The 20,952-nt window shown below is 39.0% G+C and overlaps 1 protein-coding gene across 1 annotated transcript in view; it reads right to left on the bottom strand.

The window, feature by feature from the left end:
- COL11A1 (collagen type XI alpha 1 chain) overlaps positions 1–20,952 on the bottom strand; it is a gene marked incomplete at its 5' end in the record, with an annotated part of 200,489 nt that overhangs the window by 62,877 nt on the left and 116,660 nt on the right. Inside the window, 7 exons of the mRNA XM_067538274.1 lie at positions 972–1,025; positions 2,210–2,317; positions 4,645–4,752; positions 16,405–16,458; positions 16,756–16,845; positions 17,585–17,692; positions 19,914–19,967. Coding sequence (XP_067394375.1) covers positions 972–1,025; positions 2,210–2,317; positions 4,645–4,752; positions 16,405–16,458; positions 16,756–16,845; positions 17,585–17,692; positions 19,914–19,967 — 576 coding nt within the window. The remainder of the gene's footprint in view (positions 1–971; positions 1,026–2,209; positions 2,318–4,644; positions 4,753–16,404; positions 16,459–16,755; positions 16,846–17,584; positions 17,693–19,913; positions 19,968–20,952) is intronic.

The raw sequence follows: 20,952 nt of genomic DNA, 5'->3' as shown, positions 1-20,952 counted from the left end.
GGTTGTTCTTGTGATATATTTGGTCTGACTGGAAAAGGGAAGTATTTGAACTCTGAGAATTTTCATGAAATTTAGACCCTGATCCAGTTCTACTGAAGTTTATGGGAGTCTTAGTGTTGACTTCAGTGGGCCCTTAGGGTATGTCTCCACTGCAGCAGGGAGCAAGCTTTCCAGCCCAAGAAGATGGACTCATGCTAGCAGGGCTTAAACTAGGAATCTAAATATAGCACTGTGGAAATGACTCGGACTAGCTGCATGAGCTCAGTGCCGGGGGGTGGTCTTGAGAGGCGGAGCTACTGCCTGAGCTGCAGTATCAATATTTCTATTTTAAACGTGCTAGCTCAAACTCTGCAAGTGCGAGTCTGTTCACCCAAGCTGGGAGGCTCACGCCCAGGCCCCTAGTGACTTGAAACATTTTTTATGCAAACTTTCAAATATCTCAACTTCTGGGTACTTTTCTTAATTCAACCTCTGAAATCAATTACATTAGCTCACCAGTAATGAAATACATATCAAAAGCTTAGTAAAGAATATGTCTTTAGAATAAAGTACTGAACGTATTTCCATACAGACATTTCATGTTTCTTATCACTATGTATTAGATGCTACAGTAGTAATACATATTTACATATATGCTCTTTGATACTTTTTCTACCTTCTGGTGCATCCATCTAACTCCCAATTGTACCCTAAGCTAACTGAATGTAAGAGAATATTCTCTATTTATGTAGAATATTGTTCACATTTTATTAAAACTGAATTCAAAATATTTTAAAGGTGTAATTAAGTCAATCAAAGCGATAGACAGTTTTCTGTGTTTCTATTGGTTGAAATGTGTGAGTCTATGTGAGACATACGCCTGCATCCTGCTGGCTTAGCGAACGGTCCATTAGATAGAGGAATCAAGTAATTAATTCAAAGGCAATAAAAAAGTGAAGCCAATATATTGGATGAAGTAGTTAGATACTCACATTTTCTCCCTTGTCACCTTTACTGCCTTTCTGACCTGGTTCACCAATTTCACCCTGTAATTGAAAGCCAGAAGTTAAATTTCTTCTTTAGAATGGCCTACCTCCTAACTGCAGTCAATACCACTGTATCTTTAAATGTCACCTTTAACATGATTATGCTGCCTATTTTATGCTGCAGTTTCAAGTGTGAAGGCCTAAGGGGGACAATTTTGCATGGATCAATCACATTGGTATGACAGGTTAATCCAGCTATTGACTGGCATGCTGCAAAATGCAACATGACCTGGCTTTGAAGTATACTACAACTGGGTTATAAATAAAGGAAACTGTTTTTTCTCACGTCTGTTTCAGTATGAACTGATAATGAAAGTACCTTGATTTATAGACTAATCTAATTACACATGACTGAACAACGGCTTCTCATTGTTGTGCATGGTATTTCAAAACCTCAACATGACTCAAATTACCAAGTAACCATCTCAGAAAATTGTATTTGGTTTAGCACAATAATAAAAGACAGTTTGTGTGATTTAACATAATTACTCTCTGTGGGTTCATAGATTCCAAGGCCAGAAGGGACCATTGTGATCATCTAGTCTGACCTTCTGCATAACACAGGCCATAGAACTTCCCCAAGATAATTCCTAGAGCTGGTCATAATTCCTTGTTACATAATAACGCAGCCATGTAGTATAAACATAAACCTCAAAGTCCCTATCCTCTTTGTGTTACTAAATATGTTAAAACTATGATGGGTTTAAATGGATAATACTAGATCAAATCTAAACTGAATCCTGAGAGGTTGAGTACCCTCATCTCCTCTTGGAGTCAGAGGAACCATGGAGAATTATTCACTTTGTTTTTATCCTCTCAACACTTAATTCTGAGGCCCTATCCCACCATCAGCAGGATTAAATGACTATGCATTATTGGGAAGGTTTTAACTTTCTCATTCACTGAGCCAAGTTTTTAAATAGGCAAAAATTAATTTTAACATCATATACCCTGATTTGTTTTACTCTAGTTTTCATCTCATGTTTTTACTGTTATGAATTTTAAATTTTCCACGGTTGCTTGGACACAAATTCTGATCTCCTATGACTCCTGTCTCTTAGACATCTGACTTTTTTTAAAAAGGGCTGTTTAGCCACAGTGCCTAATGTGACGAAAGCTACAGCAAGTCCATTTTGTGTATAAATCATCACATAGACACACAAATGAAAACAATATGGACTGACCTTGTCACCATCTTCTCCGGGAGAGCCACCAGGACCAGCAGGACCTGGAAGACCTACGGGACCCTGTACTCCATCTCGTCCAGCTGGACCTTGAGGACCTTTTTCACCCTGAAGAAAGAAAAGTCATCTGTTTCATCACAGAAGAATAATTAAGAATTTAGTTCAATGAATTCATACCTCATCAACCAATTGTTATACAGCAAAGTGCAAAGATGTTTGCGTGTATGTAGTAAAGGTCACCATATAACAAGAAAGGGATTTCAGTCAATCACATTCAAAAAGATCAAATGAAAACCTCTCACAATCATTGGAAAGACAAGATGGATAAGGTAATATGTGTTATTGGGCCAACTTCTGTGGGTGAGAGAGACAAGCTTTCAAGCTTACGCAGAGCTCTGTTTCAGGTTACTGAAGAAGAGGTCTCTCTATCTCTTGAGTTGGCCCCATAAAATTACCTCACTCACCTTGTCTCTAATATTCTGGGCCCAGCATGGTCACAACAACACTGCATCTCACAAATATAGACATTTTTTATTGGTACCATGTGTCAACTCTATTCCTTCTGTGATTCTAAAAGAGTAATACTGTAGGTCAATTTAGCACTTTTATCCAATTTCTTTTTCACCCAACCTGCCTCAATGAGCAAGAATTAATTGTCTTTACATTTTGTGCTAGAACAATTAACCATGTTTAAAAGCTGCCCTCAAACAATTATTCCCATACAGGGAGATTCTCGGCACCACTACTTTCGCAGATTGGTTGTAACCCCTACTGGGTATTTCCTGGCATGGAGATATCCCCAGTTGGTGTGTAGCTAACAGAGAAAGCTTCGACACCACCTTGCCCCTAATCTCCAGTGCAAGGGGCGTATTGTGTGTAAGGAGACATAAACTGGAGTTAAGGATGGAGATGCATAATGAACTGTAGCTATTCATGGCTGACAGATGGTTCTTTGGCAACCATTGTTATCTGGCACATGTTAGAACAGTTCTCAAGTGGATCTAACCTGCATCTGGGACTTGGCAGAAAATCAAGGAGCCGTAACTGGCTCCCTCACAACCACACTACCGCTGTGCCAAGTGGAAGCTAGATGCAGCAGAGAATCTGGATCCTAAGTTCCTCAGTGCACTCCTGCCCAGTAGAACTTGTAAATAACTAAATTATTAATAGTAGAAATAAGCAGACATCACAATCAGCTTCTTCATAATGTAAGCCCGTAATAAAACAATGGTGTGGAATTTAGCCGTTTAACACCACAGGCATATAGTCAGCCTCTGAGTTGAAATTGGAGGCATTCTGTGCTAAATCAGGACCAGGCAAATATACAAACGTTTGGGTTTAGATCTTAAGATACAGACACACAGTTCCGTGAAGCCTGAATTCAGCATGAAGTTGTTGTTGTAACATCAATTCAGAAAAGTCAGTATTCTCACAGCAAGTTATTGGCAAATGGACTTTTCTGAGCAGTTGTTGGCTTTCTCCTTCACTCTGTATTCTGGGGCACAGTGTCCAGATCCTGGGTCTTTTGGGATAACTTACAGGAAAGCTCCTTTCCAGGCTCTGGAATTGAACCCCAGGGTACTATCTGGCATGGTTAAACCCAAATTGCTGCCAAACTCAACCTGACGTTTTCTGTTTCAGTTTGATAGTCAAACTCGCCATGTTCAGGTGCTCGAGAATTTTTCTCCATAATGCTGGCCAAGCTATGATAAGGACCCATGCATGTAAAACGATAGCACTCACAACTGTACATCATTAATATGTGGTTATGTGATTAAATCTGTTATCATCTGTTTCACATTTTCAAAATGTCTCTTGCGATGTTCAGGTGAAGGAAAAAAAAGGGGGAACAGAAAATAAGAATGGAAATAATACCAAAGGAGCAACAAAAACAAACAATCTTAATAATTCTGGAGAGCAGTGTGCTTTTTGCTCCTAAAATAGAAGTCGAGTGAGAGTCTGAAAAAATGATTGGTCAGGCATTCATAAATGATCACATCAAAGACTAAAATGTACTAGAAAGGCACCAATTGTTGAAAGAGAACATACTAGAAATTAGGAGTGAATGGTAATGAAATTTGATAACAAAATGAGAACTAAATTTGCACTCTAATACACAGAAGCTGGGTAAAAGGTTTGACTACAATTTTACAAAATATTTTATGAATGGTTCCACCACTTTTGTACTAATAATGATTCAGCCTTGTTTAACTACCTTCCTAGGTATTATAAGTGTGCAAAAATATGAATGTCATCATCCAGTTTAATTTAGTTTGTAATTTTCTATATTGTAAATATAAAGGGAGTAGGGAAGAGGTGCTGCACACATATGCAATAGGAAGGTACTGGAGTGTGAAGAGCTAATGTTCTTGAATGAAAAATAATAACTTCTGTACTGTGACAGTCTTATGTACCATCTCCTTGGAATTACTTACAGGCGCACCCTTCTCTCCTGCTGGGCCTGGGGGACCTTGAGGACCTGGACGACCTGGTAGACCAATTGGGCCAGCAGTACCTGCTGATCCACGTTCACCTGGAGAACCCTGGAAGGAAAAAAAAAAGCTCAGTATGCAGAGAATTCTAATGTGGTCCATTTAAACTGCACACTGTTCAGGTTCCAAGCATTGACCCCCATCTTTCAAATGGACTTGATGCAGATGAGTATTCTTAAAGCAAATTTCCCACTAACAGGATTTCATGGATTCAGGACACACATGGAATTTATATCCTAAAGAATGTTTAGATAAGCTTTTGCTGCCTTCCTGAGTGTGCAATAATGCCCAGAGATGCTCACTTGGCACAACCTAGTTCCATCCGGGCTCAAACGTTTGACTGTAATCCTGGAGAAATGGCAACAGCCATTCTGAAGTATGCTGAGCATCATCTGAGTTAGAAATAGTGGAAGTTTGCCTGGCATTGGCATGGTCACTTTGACTTCATCGACACAAATGCCTTAGTGAGGTGCTTGTAATATAGATTAGGAGGCCTAAAGTTGATTTCAGAGAGCTTTCTTTTATGCTGGCTAATAGTAGATTTGCAATAACTGTTGTAACAACCTCAAGATCCAAGGAGAAATGCTCCCAGAAGATACTGCTGCCAGAAAATATCTTGGCATTAATATTTCCAGGAATAAGGTATAGTTAAAATGTAGCATAGGTTCAAGTCATGCTAGCCTTCTAGGAAAAAGGAATGTGGTGATACAATGTGTCATGCTAATAACACTAGGACTCGTGGCAACTAGGATAGCAGTGGAAGCAATGATAGTGTCCACGATGCATGTGGCAGTCATTGCATTGGTAATGGCAACAACAATTATAACCGCCTGCCCTCTTCCCCTCCCCCCCAAAATGTGACTTAACAGAGGATACTGGTTCAAATATTTTGGCTTCAGCTGTTGATCAGATGTGCATAAGTGGATGGACATCAATACTTTCCATCAGAATTTTCCCACTCCTTTTCTCTAGAATCATGGTAGTCACTGCTATTTCTGACTACTTGTTTTCATGGCCATTTAAAATCCAAGAAGTTCAGAATGGACATTGAGCTCCTCCACTATGAAACCGGGCTTTTGTTGTTTTGGTTTATTTTAAATAAAACTCTAACAACAACTTTATCTCACAGCCATTATCCGAAGTGCAAAAGGTAGATTAGCCTTGCTAGTTAGGTTGTATTAAATAAAAATAAAATTTAAATAAAAATTTAAAAGTTGAAAAGTAAATGTCCAAACATATTTTAAATGGTCATTGCCAGGAAGTGCAGAGTCAGTTAAAGACTGCATATTTTTGTCCCCAAAATCAGGTTTTACTTCAGAACTTTTGTCTCTAAATGAAGGATTTACTTTAGGATTTTTTAAATCTCTAAATCTTCTGCCGAACACAAAGGCTGTGCACTGTCATTCAGTGAAATCCCAAATGCTAGATTCAGTGTGTGCAGATGTTGAAAGGTTTAATTCTAAAGTCCACACTCAATTCTTACTCAAGCCAATCTCAGTTGGGTACAAAGTCCCTTTTACAGGTAGTCCTTAGTACATTCTGCTTGAGTTAGTAGCATTTTGGATCAGACTGGGGACTGCAATATGGTTCATAATTTTTTCAGGAAATTGCTTGTTTTTTGATGTCAAGAAACTTATTACCATGATAAAATAATACATACTGCGTAGTAATATAGGGCAGAATCATGAAGACTAAAGATTCAAGGAATTAGCCTACCAATATGAACTAAGGCCTTGGCCATACATTATGTTGTGCGCTGAAGTCAAAGGGCTCTGTGCGAGACAGCAGACTGCCTGCGTGGAATTCAATTAACTCCAAAGTATTACATGAAGTCTCATTGACATCAAAGCATGACACAGTGCAGGATTTGGCTCCATTATTTTAGATAAACACAGAAGTGGATGAAAGTCTATTAGGTTTAAAAAATGCACAGGTGGGACTTGTCAAAAATATATTAATTTTATACAGAAAATAATAATAGCAGAGTTGTTTTTGCTCTGTGCTGAAATACCTCGCTTCTAAGGGTTTAAAAAAACCTGATATTACTGTCTTTTGTGTATACTCTAACACCTTTTAAGCCCAGCCAATCTGAGGCTACTGAAGCATCCGTAAGTTAAAATAATGTTCTTAACATCCCAGTTGACTTTGCACTTTGCAGCAGCACAGGTGCTGTGTAGAGCGTATGGCCTTTCAACAACAGGCTGACCTTTTCTTTAAATATGTCAGCCAGTCAGAGAGCCAAGATTCGTGACCTTTCAGAATTTGAACAGGGCTTGGATCTTTTCTGCTGGATTGAGCTGACTAGACAAAATATAGCATTACTACATATATAAAAAACCTTCACAAAGAGAGAGAGCCTGCTAGGATGGACTAATTGGGACAATTCTGATTTTTCATCAAGTCTATGTTCATTCTAAATGGACGGATGTCAATCAGTCTTGTTCAGGGCTGGAGGGGGAAAGGAGAGGAAGCAGAGAGATCTGGTTCTAATTGGCAGTTTCAAAAGGGAGCAGAAGCGATGAGGAGCATTCAGAGATTGTCAGGATAATATAGATTAGCCAATAGCACAATCCCATCCAAATCAGTTAAATCCTTTATAGCCCAGATTTTGATGTTGGTAGACAACTGTCCAGTAACATGGTTGAAGCCATCAATTAATTTATATATCACTGAACAGTAATGATTGTAAGTTCTTTTGCCAGCTAGGCTGGTTTCAGATCATGACCCACTGGTAAGATTCTCCATATCCCATTACCAAAACAATGACCCAGCCCGTCCCATCAGTTTACAAATTCCTGATGCCTCCTGCGCCACCATAGAGGTAGGTGTCTACAGGAGTCAGGGCCATGGCACTATGCCCACTCCATGCCCCACCAGCTGAGATGGACAGAGAGGCTGGTGTATGCTGCACCTTCTTCAAAGCTGGTACAAGAGTGTGTGGCTGAGAAATTCTAGGAGGAAGGAGGAACTCTGGCTATGCAAGCCTGTATTCCTCTTATGTGCTCCGCTTCTCCTCTGCACTCCTCTCTATGCTCCTAACAGGGCACAGGGCTGAATCTAGCTAAAGGCAAATGAGTGAAGGAAATGATAAGTTCTTCTCTGGAATAGCAGATAGAATACATGGCCAGTGGAAAAGGAACATTTTCCCCAGAGAATCACAATAAGCTTCCATAATTACAGAGCACAGGAAAAAGGAGCGTCTGTGGACTAACAGCCATGGTAACTATATTGTGCTGGTTAAAGTCCCTTTTTAGTGGAATTTATATTAGCTTTGCTGTATTTTTAACAGCATCTGGACATTTGTTCAGCTGCAAAAATTAATTACAATTATTTTGCTTATTAAAGTGTAGGTTCTAGTTTGTAAGAAGTAAATAATCATCCAAATTAAATTATGGGATGTTTAAAACAACATGTTATGTAAACTGAAGGACAATAATTCATACTGTGTGGAACTTGATATGATTTTTTCAATGACCATTTTAAAAAGTTAGACTACAGGTTGTTAAAATGTTATTATTTATATTTTCATTAAAAGATAGGTAAAAGAGTAAGGTTCAGAACATTTTTAAAATTTGCATAATTAATACAAAATGCAGCCTGGGTTAATTGCTCAATATATCTTTTCTGATGCTGCTCTAAGAAATCTGAAGGAAAAACATATCTAGTGGGTTTAATCTGAAGCACAAATAGTTCTGTGAAAAATAATTGAATAATTTAATTTAAAAATTCATCACACACTATTTGTGTCACTCATAAATCATGTCAGGAACACATCTACAATATTCTGCAACTCTTTCATCATGCTGCTTAGTAGTGTGCCTCGTCTGTAGCCTGTTTCCATTTCCTAATTATATTAAATAAGGTCATTCTTTTTATATGTAAGAGGAATGTTTAAAAATAGGAAACAGATAATCATGATATGCAGAAATAAGGTTTTTAAATAGAGTTGTGTGGCCTCTAGCAAGCATTAAAAATAGCTCTTAGAACACTGGGGTCAAGCATATGCATTTATAAAATGATTCCCACATAAGCTCTGATCAGATCCTAGCCTGTATAAGATGCTTCAGTCCAGTCCCCCAAGTATCTCAACTCCTCTTTCAACTCCTGAGCCTGCCTGTATCCCTCTCAGAAAAGCACGTCATTCCCTCAGAGGTATCCTGATCCCTTTTCACCCGATATCAGCAACCATCAGGACCTGCTCTCTCCCCCTCTCTGGAGCGCTGTGAAACATTTTCATTGCTGCTATGCTGCTGGGTGAGCCCCTGATCCTACTTTTTTTCTTTAACTGCCGACTTTGACAAATAGCTCAGTATCCACCTGCATCTGCAGAACTCTCCTGATATGCTACATTAGAAGTGACCTGCTAACTGCTGAAACCCCCTGATAAGAGACTCAACCAATGATCCTCAGTTGCCAACCCTTTTTGGTTGGTCAACCCTTTAAGACAACACGCAGACCTCATTAGATGGAACCGAGTTTCCAGATGTAATTTAGGTCACGGTTTAAGTTTGAGCATCAAAGTGGGCAAAATTCATTCAGTACAAGATCCTCCATTTTACTTAAGGCCTGAAGTAGGGCTGGACTGAGGAACCTCAATGGAAGTGGCACCAAAGAGGTGACTCTGCATATGCTACAGGTAAGACATGTGCATTGTCCAGGTGAAGGTTCACAGGCCAGCCCCGCAGCGGGAGAGTGGGAAACTACAATGAGGAAAAGTCTGCAGAACCATGTTTACATGAATTCATTGTCCCTAGTACCACACACAACTGGTTCAGAGTGGCTGTGGGTTCTATTCCAGCTGATAAACTGTAATGGCAGATGGGGGAAGCTGTACAATAACTCTGCCCCCTGGTCTTGGATTGGGAATGATAAATTTCACTTCTCCAACCCCTTCCACTCACACTCTCAGGCTCTGTGCAGGTGAAATGAATTTCATCCTCTGTGGCTACCTCAAAATGAAGAAAATGCTTTCAGAACCCAGGGCTACGCTATTTAGAAACAGGAGTCTGAAGTGAGGCTCCTACATCCTTATTTGGACACCTAAATCACTGTCCATACCTTCAAAAGTAGTGAGCAACTACCGGCTGCCAGTGAGCAGCCTGGGAGTTCTGGGATACTTAGCTTCACTCCTCAAGCTTAGCCATTTGTAACTGCAATTGAATGGAATTCATTGATCTGTGGTTTGCGGTGTCTAGTAATAGGATATAGAATAATAGGAGCTAACGTTTGTGACTAGGAGTTCTCTCTCTCTCTGATTTTTTTTTCATTTTAAATATTAAAATGAGGTCCTTGTTGAACTCCTACATTGTGAAGTCTGTGCCTTGCTTAAAACACTTTTAGGTAAGATAAATAAGCTGTGTGCTGAAGTTTGTAAATGAAAAAAATATTGATTGAGAATGTGGGCTTACTGGAGACTGAAAAGTTACAGAGCTTTTTTCTGCTTCTAAATTGCTATATCTACACACTTCTACGGGATCTTTATACCCTTCATCTTTTAAATAATTTAGATCTTTCGCTTTAGTTGAGGACTGCTGACCATCTTTTTGCTACAACAGCATCTCTCCTCAGCTTGGCACTTGTGCACTGCTCTATAACACTTTAAAGCAAATGCTATTCTCCCTTCCCCGGTCTAATAAGACTGGAAGTGGCATTGTACATCCTGGAATGAATAAGTTATGAAAACTGCAGCAGGAGGATGCCTTGATGCTCTGAATATGCCTCATCTTTTCTATATTCTAATAATTAAGCATGATTGAGCCTTGCTAGCTCTTAGACTGGTATCCTGGGATTCTAAGTTATTTTCTTCTCTGTCGGCCCAATTCTATTACTCTTACCCATGCTGAACAGTATGCTACTCCAAGAGTATACCCACTGATTTCTCTGGCACTACTCCCAGAAAAAGGTCTATATGGAGAAGGGTGGCAGACCAGGGTGCTGTGATACCAGTGGCTACTTCAAATCTTTTTGCATCTTGTCTTTAATAAGATTTAATTTTGCAAGATTGTTCAGACAGTATTTGTATAGGGACCATACTCATGTGTATCCTGATAAGTGACAAATCATGGTTCTTTGCATGGTTATCCTGGTTACCTGAATGTGATTCCTAGTGCTGCTATTTTGCTCCCTGGAGCTTAAATGAATATAGAAGTAAAAATTCACTAGCCTGCAGGCATACCACTATGGTCTGTGAACTTGTCAGATCTCAGAATTTAAACACGTTTAGGTCTGCTCAATACTAGACTGTGAGACCTATAAGGAAAAAACCATAGTTTTGGGGGGGGTTTACAGCAGATGGCAGCCATTGTGCTGGTATCTACAGAACCTGTCCATGAAATTCTGGTAATTCTTCTACTCTGCCCACCCTGCATCCATCTTTTCCAGTTGTTTTGCTTTTTTTTTTTTTTTTTTTAAACTACTTTTATTAGATTTTCATTTAACAAAAGTCAGTGTATGGATTCTGACAATAAGGAGAGGCAGGTGCCCTAAAGATATTGACTTAATTTCCTCCTCTCACTTTCCTGGGGAAGAAGCTGAGAAGAGACTACTCCACCCTCACCTCAGGCCAGGAAGAGTACCTGAGAGTTAAAGTAAGAAACTGCTTTTGCAGCCCTGATATTATACAGATGGACATTTAGGCCAGATTCAGAAAAGCATTTAGGCATGTGCATAAATCCATCCCTAATCAGCAAACCACTCCATTTATTGTGTAACTTTAAGCACACACTTAAATCCTATTGAGGTCAAATCCTACCTAAGTCAACTGGGACTTAAGCATATGAATAAAAAGGGACAAACTGCTGAATCCGGGCCATAGAGAATTTAATACTATTGCCCATGTGTGATTATGTAATGGAAGGATACAATGAGGCACAAATACAGGTGCTGTGAGAATATAAACTCTGAATTTATTGACTCTTGTATGGTCAATTTACCATGATACTAACCTCATTTCTGCATAGACTATGAGATGTGTGTGACTCATGTGATCCTGTGCATTGTTTTGTTTTTGCAAAACCCCAGCTAAATATAAAAGTTATGCAGAAGATCAGATTAGATTATTGTAATGGTCTCTTTTGGTCTTTATCAAATCTATCAACCTTCTCCTCCTTCAGTTCTCTGTGCTTTCTTCAATCCTCCCTTCCTCATCTTTTCCACTCTTCCCTTCTCTTCTTTCATTTTACTTCCCTATGTAATAGTCTCATTAACCTAGCAAGTACACTTTTCTCCATCTTAATCCCTCTTTGAAACCCATCTCCTTGAGCTCTTTTCTCCTTTAATTTTATCATTAACCATTCTTTGACGTTTTCCTCTATTGAATGGGTGTTTGAGGTTTTGTCTCAGCTTTATCCTACAAACTGTAAACTCATTAATGAATGTGTCTTAATTTGTTTTTTTCTGAAGTGCCAAGTAATAAAAAGCACTGGTATACATATACATGTCATAGTAACGATATTTTTTCTTAATTAGCACATTTCTTAAAAGTGAGCAGCTTCATAACTGAATTTAATATCGGACAGAGGCTGACAGTAGCAATCCTGGCAAGACAGTGTCGCCTATATCTGATTTGTTCAGTGTATGACTTGGACATCCAATACCCAGATGAGCTAATGAGGAATGACTGCCTGAGTTTCCAGAGAGCTTTCGCTCATGAACATTCAGCATGCCTTGCAGCAGCATGAAAGGGGGAGGGGGAACACCACCAATGAGAAGATAAAGAGAGCAGATAGAACAGTGGGGGAAAAAGAAGAAAACATCTTGCTATGGAGTGTTTGTGCATCTCTGTCTTTTTTCCAGTTCACCCTAAGCACAGTAATTAGCATGCAGTGTGTTCTGAAATGGTCATTCACTGTGATGTACTTGTAGCTGTTTACATAGCTGCCAAACATAGTTTATGATTTTGTATTTTCTAGCTATTCTCAGTGTTGGCAGGTGTGGCAGAAACCTCCACAGGGACTAATCCTCTTCCATTTTGTATGATGAGTGAGTATTCCACTTTAACTAATCCTCTCCCTAAAATGATTGACTCTGTGTTTAGCCCCTACTGCCTAAAAATAGATAGGAAATGATTTTAGGACCATATAATGCCGATGATCTGCTCCTGCAACTCCCACAGACAGCAGTGAGTTAAAGCTCTGGGTCTCATTGTGGCCCTGAGATAAATACATGTGATACCATGATATCAGGTGCGTCATTATGTCTTCTGACTACCAGCCAATTCCAAAATATGAAATTCATAATTACAGAGGTACAAAATCAGTCTCATAAAGTTTAGGACTTTCTCTGAGGAATGGGATATCTGTAGGTGGGTTTGATTCCATCTGTGCTTCAAATATTCTCTGCCTTCCAGGGCCAGAGATTACCCATCTGAAAATCTGAGAAAGTAACAGAACCTTTAGCAAAGAGTCCCCTGTTCCTCCACATTCACCATCTCTATTACCTGCCTAGAACAACCGTTACATCATAATGTGTCCAATAGCCATTTCAGATTGCTCAGATTATGGTTGAAAATTTGGTAGTCAAAACTTTGAATTCTTTAAATAGCCTTCCTACGAAGACTGAGTGTATATTAGAAAAGGGTGAAATATTTGCAGTGAAATTATATGGTGTGAATATAACCATGAATTTAAATGTTATTTATTATAACCTAGAGCTGTTGTTGTACAGAGTGAATAGTAAGGTTCCTACTCTGAGGCTTTTATGTTTCAGTTCCCTGGGGAATGTGCTTATATGGCATGGCATGGAGGAAGAAAAGAAGGAACTGAACATATTAGAAGCAAACTAAAAATTAAAGTGCCATCATTCTACTTCTTGATGATTTTCTAAAGTAAAGAATTAGTGGCCAAAAAACATCACTGCAGCTCTTTTCCAAACCCAGGGATCTCCCAAAACCAAGAGTTTTTCAATTAGGAGTTTTTTATATGTTCCATTTTTATGCAGTAAAGCAAATATAAATTGTAGGAATATACCCAAACTTTATCATCAAAAACATATATACTTTCAGTTCCTCTATTTCTTTTTCTCTTGCAGAAATGGTTTGTGTCAATTTACTTTTCCACCTGGACTCACCAAAAGAGAGAGAAACGAATAAGCGGATGGCTGCCAAGAATTGCATGCTGTACATTTGAGCATAAGTGTACCAGCTTTTGCATCTATAGAGTGCTCTTGCATAAAAATGACAGCAGAAAAGTAGGTTATTAAAAAAGTCTGTATTCTATTTTTAATACTTTTTATTTGAAAATTCCCAGGAACTACAATGCAAGATGTGATGGAGAGATCAATAGTAGAAAGTAAAAGCCTAAACATAAAACAAACACTTGGGATATAAAAAACTCTTGACCTTAGACTGGTCTAGCAAAATTCTACAGGCCCACTTACCTGGGGAGAAATTTCTTTCCTTTTGATGAATGAGTAAAATGTCATTACTTTTAAAATCATAAAGGCAGGCAAATCTACTTTGTGCCTAGGTTGGTAATAAGCCTAATGGAGGAATAAAACTTTAGGATAAATACCTAGCTCAGAGTTAGGTACAAACATGGTTTTAGAAAATGATTTTATACTGTTTTACACATTAGTCAGTCAAACAACATTTAACTCTAGATTCACTGTATTTAGGCAAAGTTCTACAAGTTTCAAAGCCCAGTGTAAACAAGGTCTTAATGGTAATGGGGGATTTGGTGATACAACCGTTTAATAATCATTAAATAATTTTACTGAGCATCACTGTTTTATATCAAACAGCTATGAGATGGTTTTTATGTGCTACTCTTCCATTCCTCACGCAATCCAAACATCCCTGGATTTCAGTGGAAAATTTGGAGATACAAGGAAAGCATGAATGGGGTCTGAAATAGGAATTCCATGATGTTTGTTTATTGGCATTTTTATGGCATTCATCATCATTGTTCTCTGAATTTTGTGGGGTCTGTCAAAGGGCAGCTGCCCTTTATGGGCCCAGTTTGCCCATGACTGCCTTATGAAGGCCACAGGTAGATGATTAGTAAACAAGTACCTATACCTAATGAAGGTTACTCAGACTCAGTTAGAGGGGAATTCCAAAGGGATACAGGAAGCTCCTGTGGAGAGCAGTTGCTAGGAAAGCCTGGAAGATGGGCTCTCTAGGGAACCTATGAGAATGGGGAGCCTGTCAGAAGTAATCCTAGAGAGGAGAGCCTTCTAGACACAGAGCTGCAGTCAGTAGGTGTCCAAGAGGGCCTGGTTCTCAGCCAAAGGTCTCCCAGACACTGATTAGAGGCCAGTCCTGACAAGGATCACTCACTGTCCTGGAGAAGAGTCACAGCAGACGGACCTCCCCAGACCTCTGGGTCCAGAGAAAGATCTTACTCTAGTAGGGGCAAGAGGCCTAACACCAGGAGCAGAGACTGGAACCAAGAAAACACCAGAGGAAGAGTCTGGGGAGAGGTGAGAACTGGACACAAATGGGGGACAGCTGGACTAAGAAGGATTTAGTTGCCACCCAGCTGAGATGAAAGTTTTGTTTATGTTCTGTACTGCTTTTTCTGTTGATAAATGATGCCCTCCACAAGGAGGTGTTTTTTAGCATCTAATGGACTATTTGAACTTGTTGATAACCTGGTTGAGGGAAAAAAATCAAGTAAGGGCTCACCTGCAACACCACACCGTCCTACAAGGGGGTGCCCCAGGTCAGCTTGGCATGACGACAGGGTTTTTCTACATTTACCACCCCCCTGCAAATCTAAGCTTCCACTGAAGAAAAGTAAATTTCTTCAATGTAAGCTCAGTTTCTTACATGTGACAGCATTAATGCCTTGGTATATCTGGCAATCTATCACCAATGGTACTTATTTTAAATAATCTCTGGAACAGAGATTAAAATGTGACCTGTTTCTTAAAGCCTGTGATGTAAAGATAACTAGCTGCTGAGTTCTGAAGACGGAGCGAAAAATCTCAACTGATTATGCCAAAATAGTCTTTAGATGTTTCTTATTTCACACAGTAACAAAAAGTTGTACACTAGTTAATTGGAGAAATAAATACACAGTATGTGAAGTATCTCTAGTGTAAAAATGTCAGAAAACATGGGGCTAAGGGAGGAGTTATAATTTTCTAGTATTTGCTGAATGCAATTTTCTCGCAGCCCTATTTAAAACTAAAAAAGAAAAAAAATTCTACTTAACTTGTTAAGATGAATAGAAGTTCACATCTATATTGCTATTATGGTTTAAGTGGGCAGACTGAAAATCAGCAAGAAAGTAATGAATATGATTCACAACAATGGCTTAAAACCTTTTAGCTGCAAACTTGGCTTCTGAATAACAGAGCAAAATCCACTAACGCTAGAGAGGTCAAACTTCTGGTGCACAGGAGTTATGCAAAGGGAACATAACATCAGCCAGACTGGCTGTTACATCCACAATTTGTGGATTTTTCTTTGGTAAGGATTTTTTTATGCTTCTTAAAAACTAGTCTACCTTGTCAATGCTGAGGAGCAAGTCAATTTTGCTTCTCCTGATTGCAGCAGGTTTCAGATATTTCAATACCTATACATTCCTTATGCATATAGGCTCATTGGTACATGCAGTTAGTAGAAAATAACTATTGATTGATGTGAATGACAGAGCTTCCTTACTGTTTTACAATCTGTGTTGATGAAAGCAACACAGCATGTGAAGACTCAGAAAAGGAGGTTATTTGTATAGCCGTAATGTTAATATGGTTACTTACAACTGGGCCAGGCGGGCCTTGTGGGCCTTCTCCTCCTTTCAGACCAGCTGGACCCTGAAAAAAGGAGAACAGCATGTTATTCCACTTGAAAAATTAAACAGCTTTTATTCTGCAAGATATTTAATAGGAAGGATTTTAAAAGCAAGAAGATATTGCTGAATAAATGATCACCAGTGAATGCATAGCCATTGGAATTTAACCCTGCTGGGTGCCCATTTGGTGTTTTCCTATTGCCTTCATTTTCCAAGCACAGTGGAAAACTTCCTGTAATAGAAGGCTTAATTTATTGTTCTCCAGGAAACTATATAAACACTGTATCCACAATCATCTATGCTGGTGTTTATACTGTACCTGAGCTCCTGGAAGGCCTCTTTCTCCTGGGAAACCACGAAGACCTGGTGGTCCATCTTTTCCAGAGATACCTTGAGGGCCTGGGTCACCCTGTGAAAATATGGTGATCAATGCAGAGGTTTCAAAAACTGAAATGTTAATTATCAATAAGTTCACATATAATGAAACAGCAGACTCTGGTTGGATCAATGACAAAAAAGAAAAAAGGATCGTCCATCCATCCATGTACTTTAGGGCCATCATCATCATAGTATGTGAGCACCACAGAATTACACTAAATTTTAAATAATAATATGTTGATCATGGCATATAAACAAAAAATAATTAAAAGCATCATAATTTCTATAAAGATACATTCATGGAGGAAGTTATAACTCTCTTATCTTCAATGAATAACCAATTCATTGACCAATGTAAATGTTTTTTTCTAACTTTTTTTCCTCTTTCACGGACAGAGCAACTGAAATGCTACAATGTGGCCAGTGCCATGCAGCGGTCTGTCCGTCCCTGAGTTCTGCTCCAACTTGACCTGAGCAGGCAGGTTGTCTATGAACAATCTTCCACACTAAACAGGAGGGTCTGTGCAAACTGTGCTCTTAAACAAATGAATGGCTCATCCTTGTTCCCACTGAAATGAATAGCAAAATGATCAGTGTGGAAGTGAAGCCCTTATGCCCTTGGCAAAGCTGCTAAAGAGAGTCTCACTTGGGAAAAACGTGGCTGTCCCTATTTAAAGCTATGCTTTCTATGGTTATGAACAGTCTGCAACTGAAAGCATTTATCTCCTCCATCTCCATGTACCACCTTCCTTCCAAAAGCCATGCCATACCTTAGCACCTTCTTTTCCTGCAGAGCCTGGGAGGCCTTGTTCACCTGGTGGGCCTGGAGGACCAGGGTGACCTCTTTCACCAATTGGGCCAGTCTCACCAGTAGGACCCTAAGAACAAAAATGAAACCTCAGTGCTCCTAACCAATTTAATTTTTATGTGTTTGGTTGGCTGTTCCTAGAATCTGGGATGCCGTCACTGTTCCCATTGGAAAATGTGTAATCTTCACCTGCAGACAACATTTATTTACAAAATATTCTTGTCCTAAAAAAATAAAGCTCAAACCCTCTTCTGCGTGCAGAGACATGTATGCCACTTCCATGGGGTGAAATCTTGGTCCTTCTCCCCAAGTGCTGATGGCCTGGACCCCACAACGTTTCTCATACATGGAGGTGGGTTGGTACCCACTGCCTGCCGTTGAGCACTGTTCTGTTGTTTCTTTGTGGAATAATATGGAAAGGAGGCTTGAGGGGCAGCTAGGCAGGTCCACCGAAACCTCCCATGGAGAGACTGCAAGAGCCACAGAAGGCACATGCAGGGATCAAAGGCCTGTTCCACTTGCTTTTTTGCACTTGTATTTAAGTGTTGATGAGTTACAATACTGTATTTATGACAAGCACTATTGAGAAGAATGGAAATTTGCTAGACATCACCACATAGGTCTTTGGTTTCCTATTGGTGCTCTGTTCCAAAGTGTAAAGAGAATCTCTGTGAATCAGTATTGATTCAAAGATAAGGGTAAGAGTAAGGAGTAATACTTTTCAGAAGGGTTTTATAATTCTGATTGCTAACCATTGCAATTGCCATTTTAATTGATTCACAGTGTCATTTTGGAGTCTTGGATACTTCATGTTAATGCTCCTTGTGGTACAATTTATACCCCAAGAACTTTTCTGCACTTTTCTGTTAGTATGGATTTAAGTGGTGGAAACAGTGGATGCTAACACTTAACCAAATGTGGAAAGATCCATATGGAAACCAAATGCAGGGAGTATCAATCATGGAAATAACAGTGGGCCCAAGGAATCTTTGCTTATGCAAATACTGACTGAATAGTTATCTTTGAAATTAAACAAAAGAACAAAAATCACACTCAGTAAAACACATGCTGTTTTGATTCATTGAAGTTGTGGAACAGAAGAGAATTGTTGCATAAAACAAACTCAGATGCCATCTGAATTAACTAGAAATGGGGATACTTCAAAAAGGTCTGTTTCTAAAAGATTTGGTTAAAGTCACATAGTTTTTACCCTCCCATCCTTTTGTTTCTCTAAAACGAATCCCTAAACACAGTTTACAAAGTAAAAGCATTTTCTACAGAAAGCATTTTGTACAGCATTTATACATTGTCAGTATATGCTGTGAGATGTGTACACATTTGTTCTGGTCAATGAGTAAATGGAGAACAAATGTCACCTGTGGCGGCTATCAGTTATATTCAACAATATATCTATCTAGTCGACCAGTCAATTACTGTGGAGGACCGTAGAAAATACTAATCGATTGATTTTTAATGAATAACAAAGTTAAACATCTGTAATTCCCTGGGTGAATTTAACATTCTTTTTGGAAAATCTTTCTTAAATTGGGCATTGGATTTCTCTTCTGGGGGGGGGAGGGAGGACGGTTCAGTGATACATGGATAATGGATCTCTTGGACCATGATGGAATTGTCTGTGGTAAGAGATATTTAGGCTCTTCTTAATTCGTCCAGCCCCTCTCCAGTTAGTATGCGTTGTTTTTTCAGATTGGCAGTGTCTTTGTTCTATTAACTTTTTCTCCAGTTTTGCCTTTGCTAACCTTGTGTATGGCTGTTGGTAAACAAGATAGGTGGTAAGGGAAAGGGTTGATGTCATGAAGAGCACTTCAAATAAGTAACTATATAAGTATAATCAAATAAGACATGAAGTAAACCTCACCAAAACCCTACAAAATGACCAAAATGCTTCAATCTCTCAATCTAAGAGAATACAACATAGTGTGTTGTTTGCTCTTTCTAAAAAGACTTCAAAGTAAGGCGTCTCATTCTTCATTCTTAACTCCTTCGGAACAACCACTTTGCACTCATTGAAATGACTACCGATGGTGAAATACAGTGGAGAATAAGGCCCTATGTCTTTGTTTTTTGTGGAGTTCGAGTCTTGCTTTAATACATTTTGCTAAATTAGCTGTAAGTAATTGGATACTGCTGGAATTAACGTGTCCATCAATGTGTTTTATATTCTCACAAACAATAGCTCTTTATATTAGTCATAAAACAATATTTAAATAATGTTATCATATAGTTACCGTGTTATCATATAGTTAGATATAACATTTAAAATACTCTACCTGGGGCCCAACGACACCACCAGGGCCTGGGGGACCAGTTTTGCCTTGAAAACCCTGTGAAATGAAACATACAATACGTAGTTATACATGGCAAGCTGTAGATGAGCCAAATTCATATCTGTGTTTAAGAGGGGAGAGAGAAGTTCCATGTCAGGGTTTCATCTTCTGGTATAAATACTGAGATATCTATTATTCCTGTGTATACCTAAATGTGAAATTTTCAAAGCTCTATCCTTTCCAATCATTCTGAGCTGTGCTTCTACAGAGCTATCATAAGAAATGCCAGTCACTTTCACAATTATCTCTCAGTAAAATGTATTAGGTGATTCTGAATGCATGAGTGATACTGCTGAAACCCAGCTAAAAATACATATAGATACATACATTATGAACTCACATAGCCAAGACAGACAAATGACTATGTAAAGAATGGCACAGATGGAAGATTAAGGGGCATGGGGGAAGGTGATGTGAAAGGAACATAAAATTGAATGAAACACAGATCCAGAGAAAATGTGATTTTTTTTTCTATAGAGATGGGACAGGAGGGCTGCATAGGGAAAAAAGGAAATAGTGAAGATTTGAAATGATGAATTAAATGGAAAGGAGAATATAAGGTGAATGTTATTGGGACAGTCGTCCAGAAGATTGCCAAAATCTGCGGTTTCTAGGAAGAAACCATAGATTTCAGTTCAAAGTGAGTCAGCAAATTCTCTGGCATCCCCAATTTACAGTACTGCCTGTCCAAGGGCTCAGTTGTACCTTCAAGAAGTAGTTTAGCATTGGAGGAGGTGTAGACTGGCACATCTGGAGAATGAACTCACTGCTGTATCATAAGAAGTCCAGCATACTACCCCCTGCACACTAGTCTATCTCTGCATTCTTCACCCCTGTGATGGGATGTTCAATCCACACCAGCCCTGAAAAGGTTAAGGTGGCTAAAATAGGGCCAATTAATCTTATTGACAGCACCTGGGAGAGAGCTAGTCTGGCTTTATAAATTACTAATTGCCAACAAAGCCCAGCTGGAGAAGAAGCT

This window comes from Emydura macquarii, unplaced genomic scaffold (assembly GCF_026122565.2).
Source record: "Emydura macquarii macquarii isolate MOO-44397 ecotype Brisbane River unplaced genomic scaffold, CSIRO-AGI_Emac_v2 contig_480, whole genome shotgun sequence".
Taxonomy (NCBI): Eukaryota; Metazoa; Chordata; order Testudines; family Chelidae; genus Emydura; species Emydura macquarii.
Note: the sequence above shows the minus strand (reverse complement) of the source record. Positions and strands in the feature narration are given on the sequence as shown.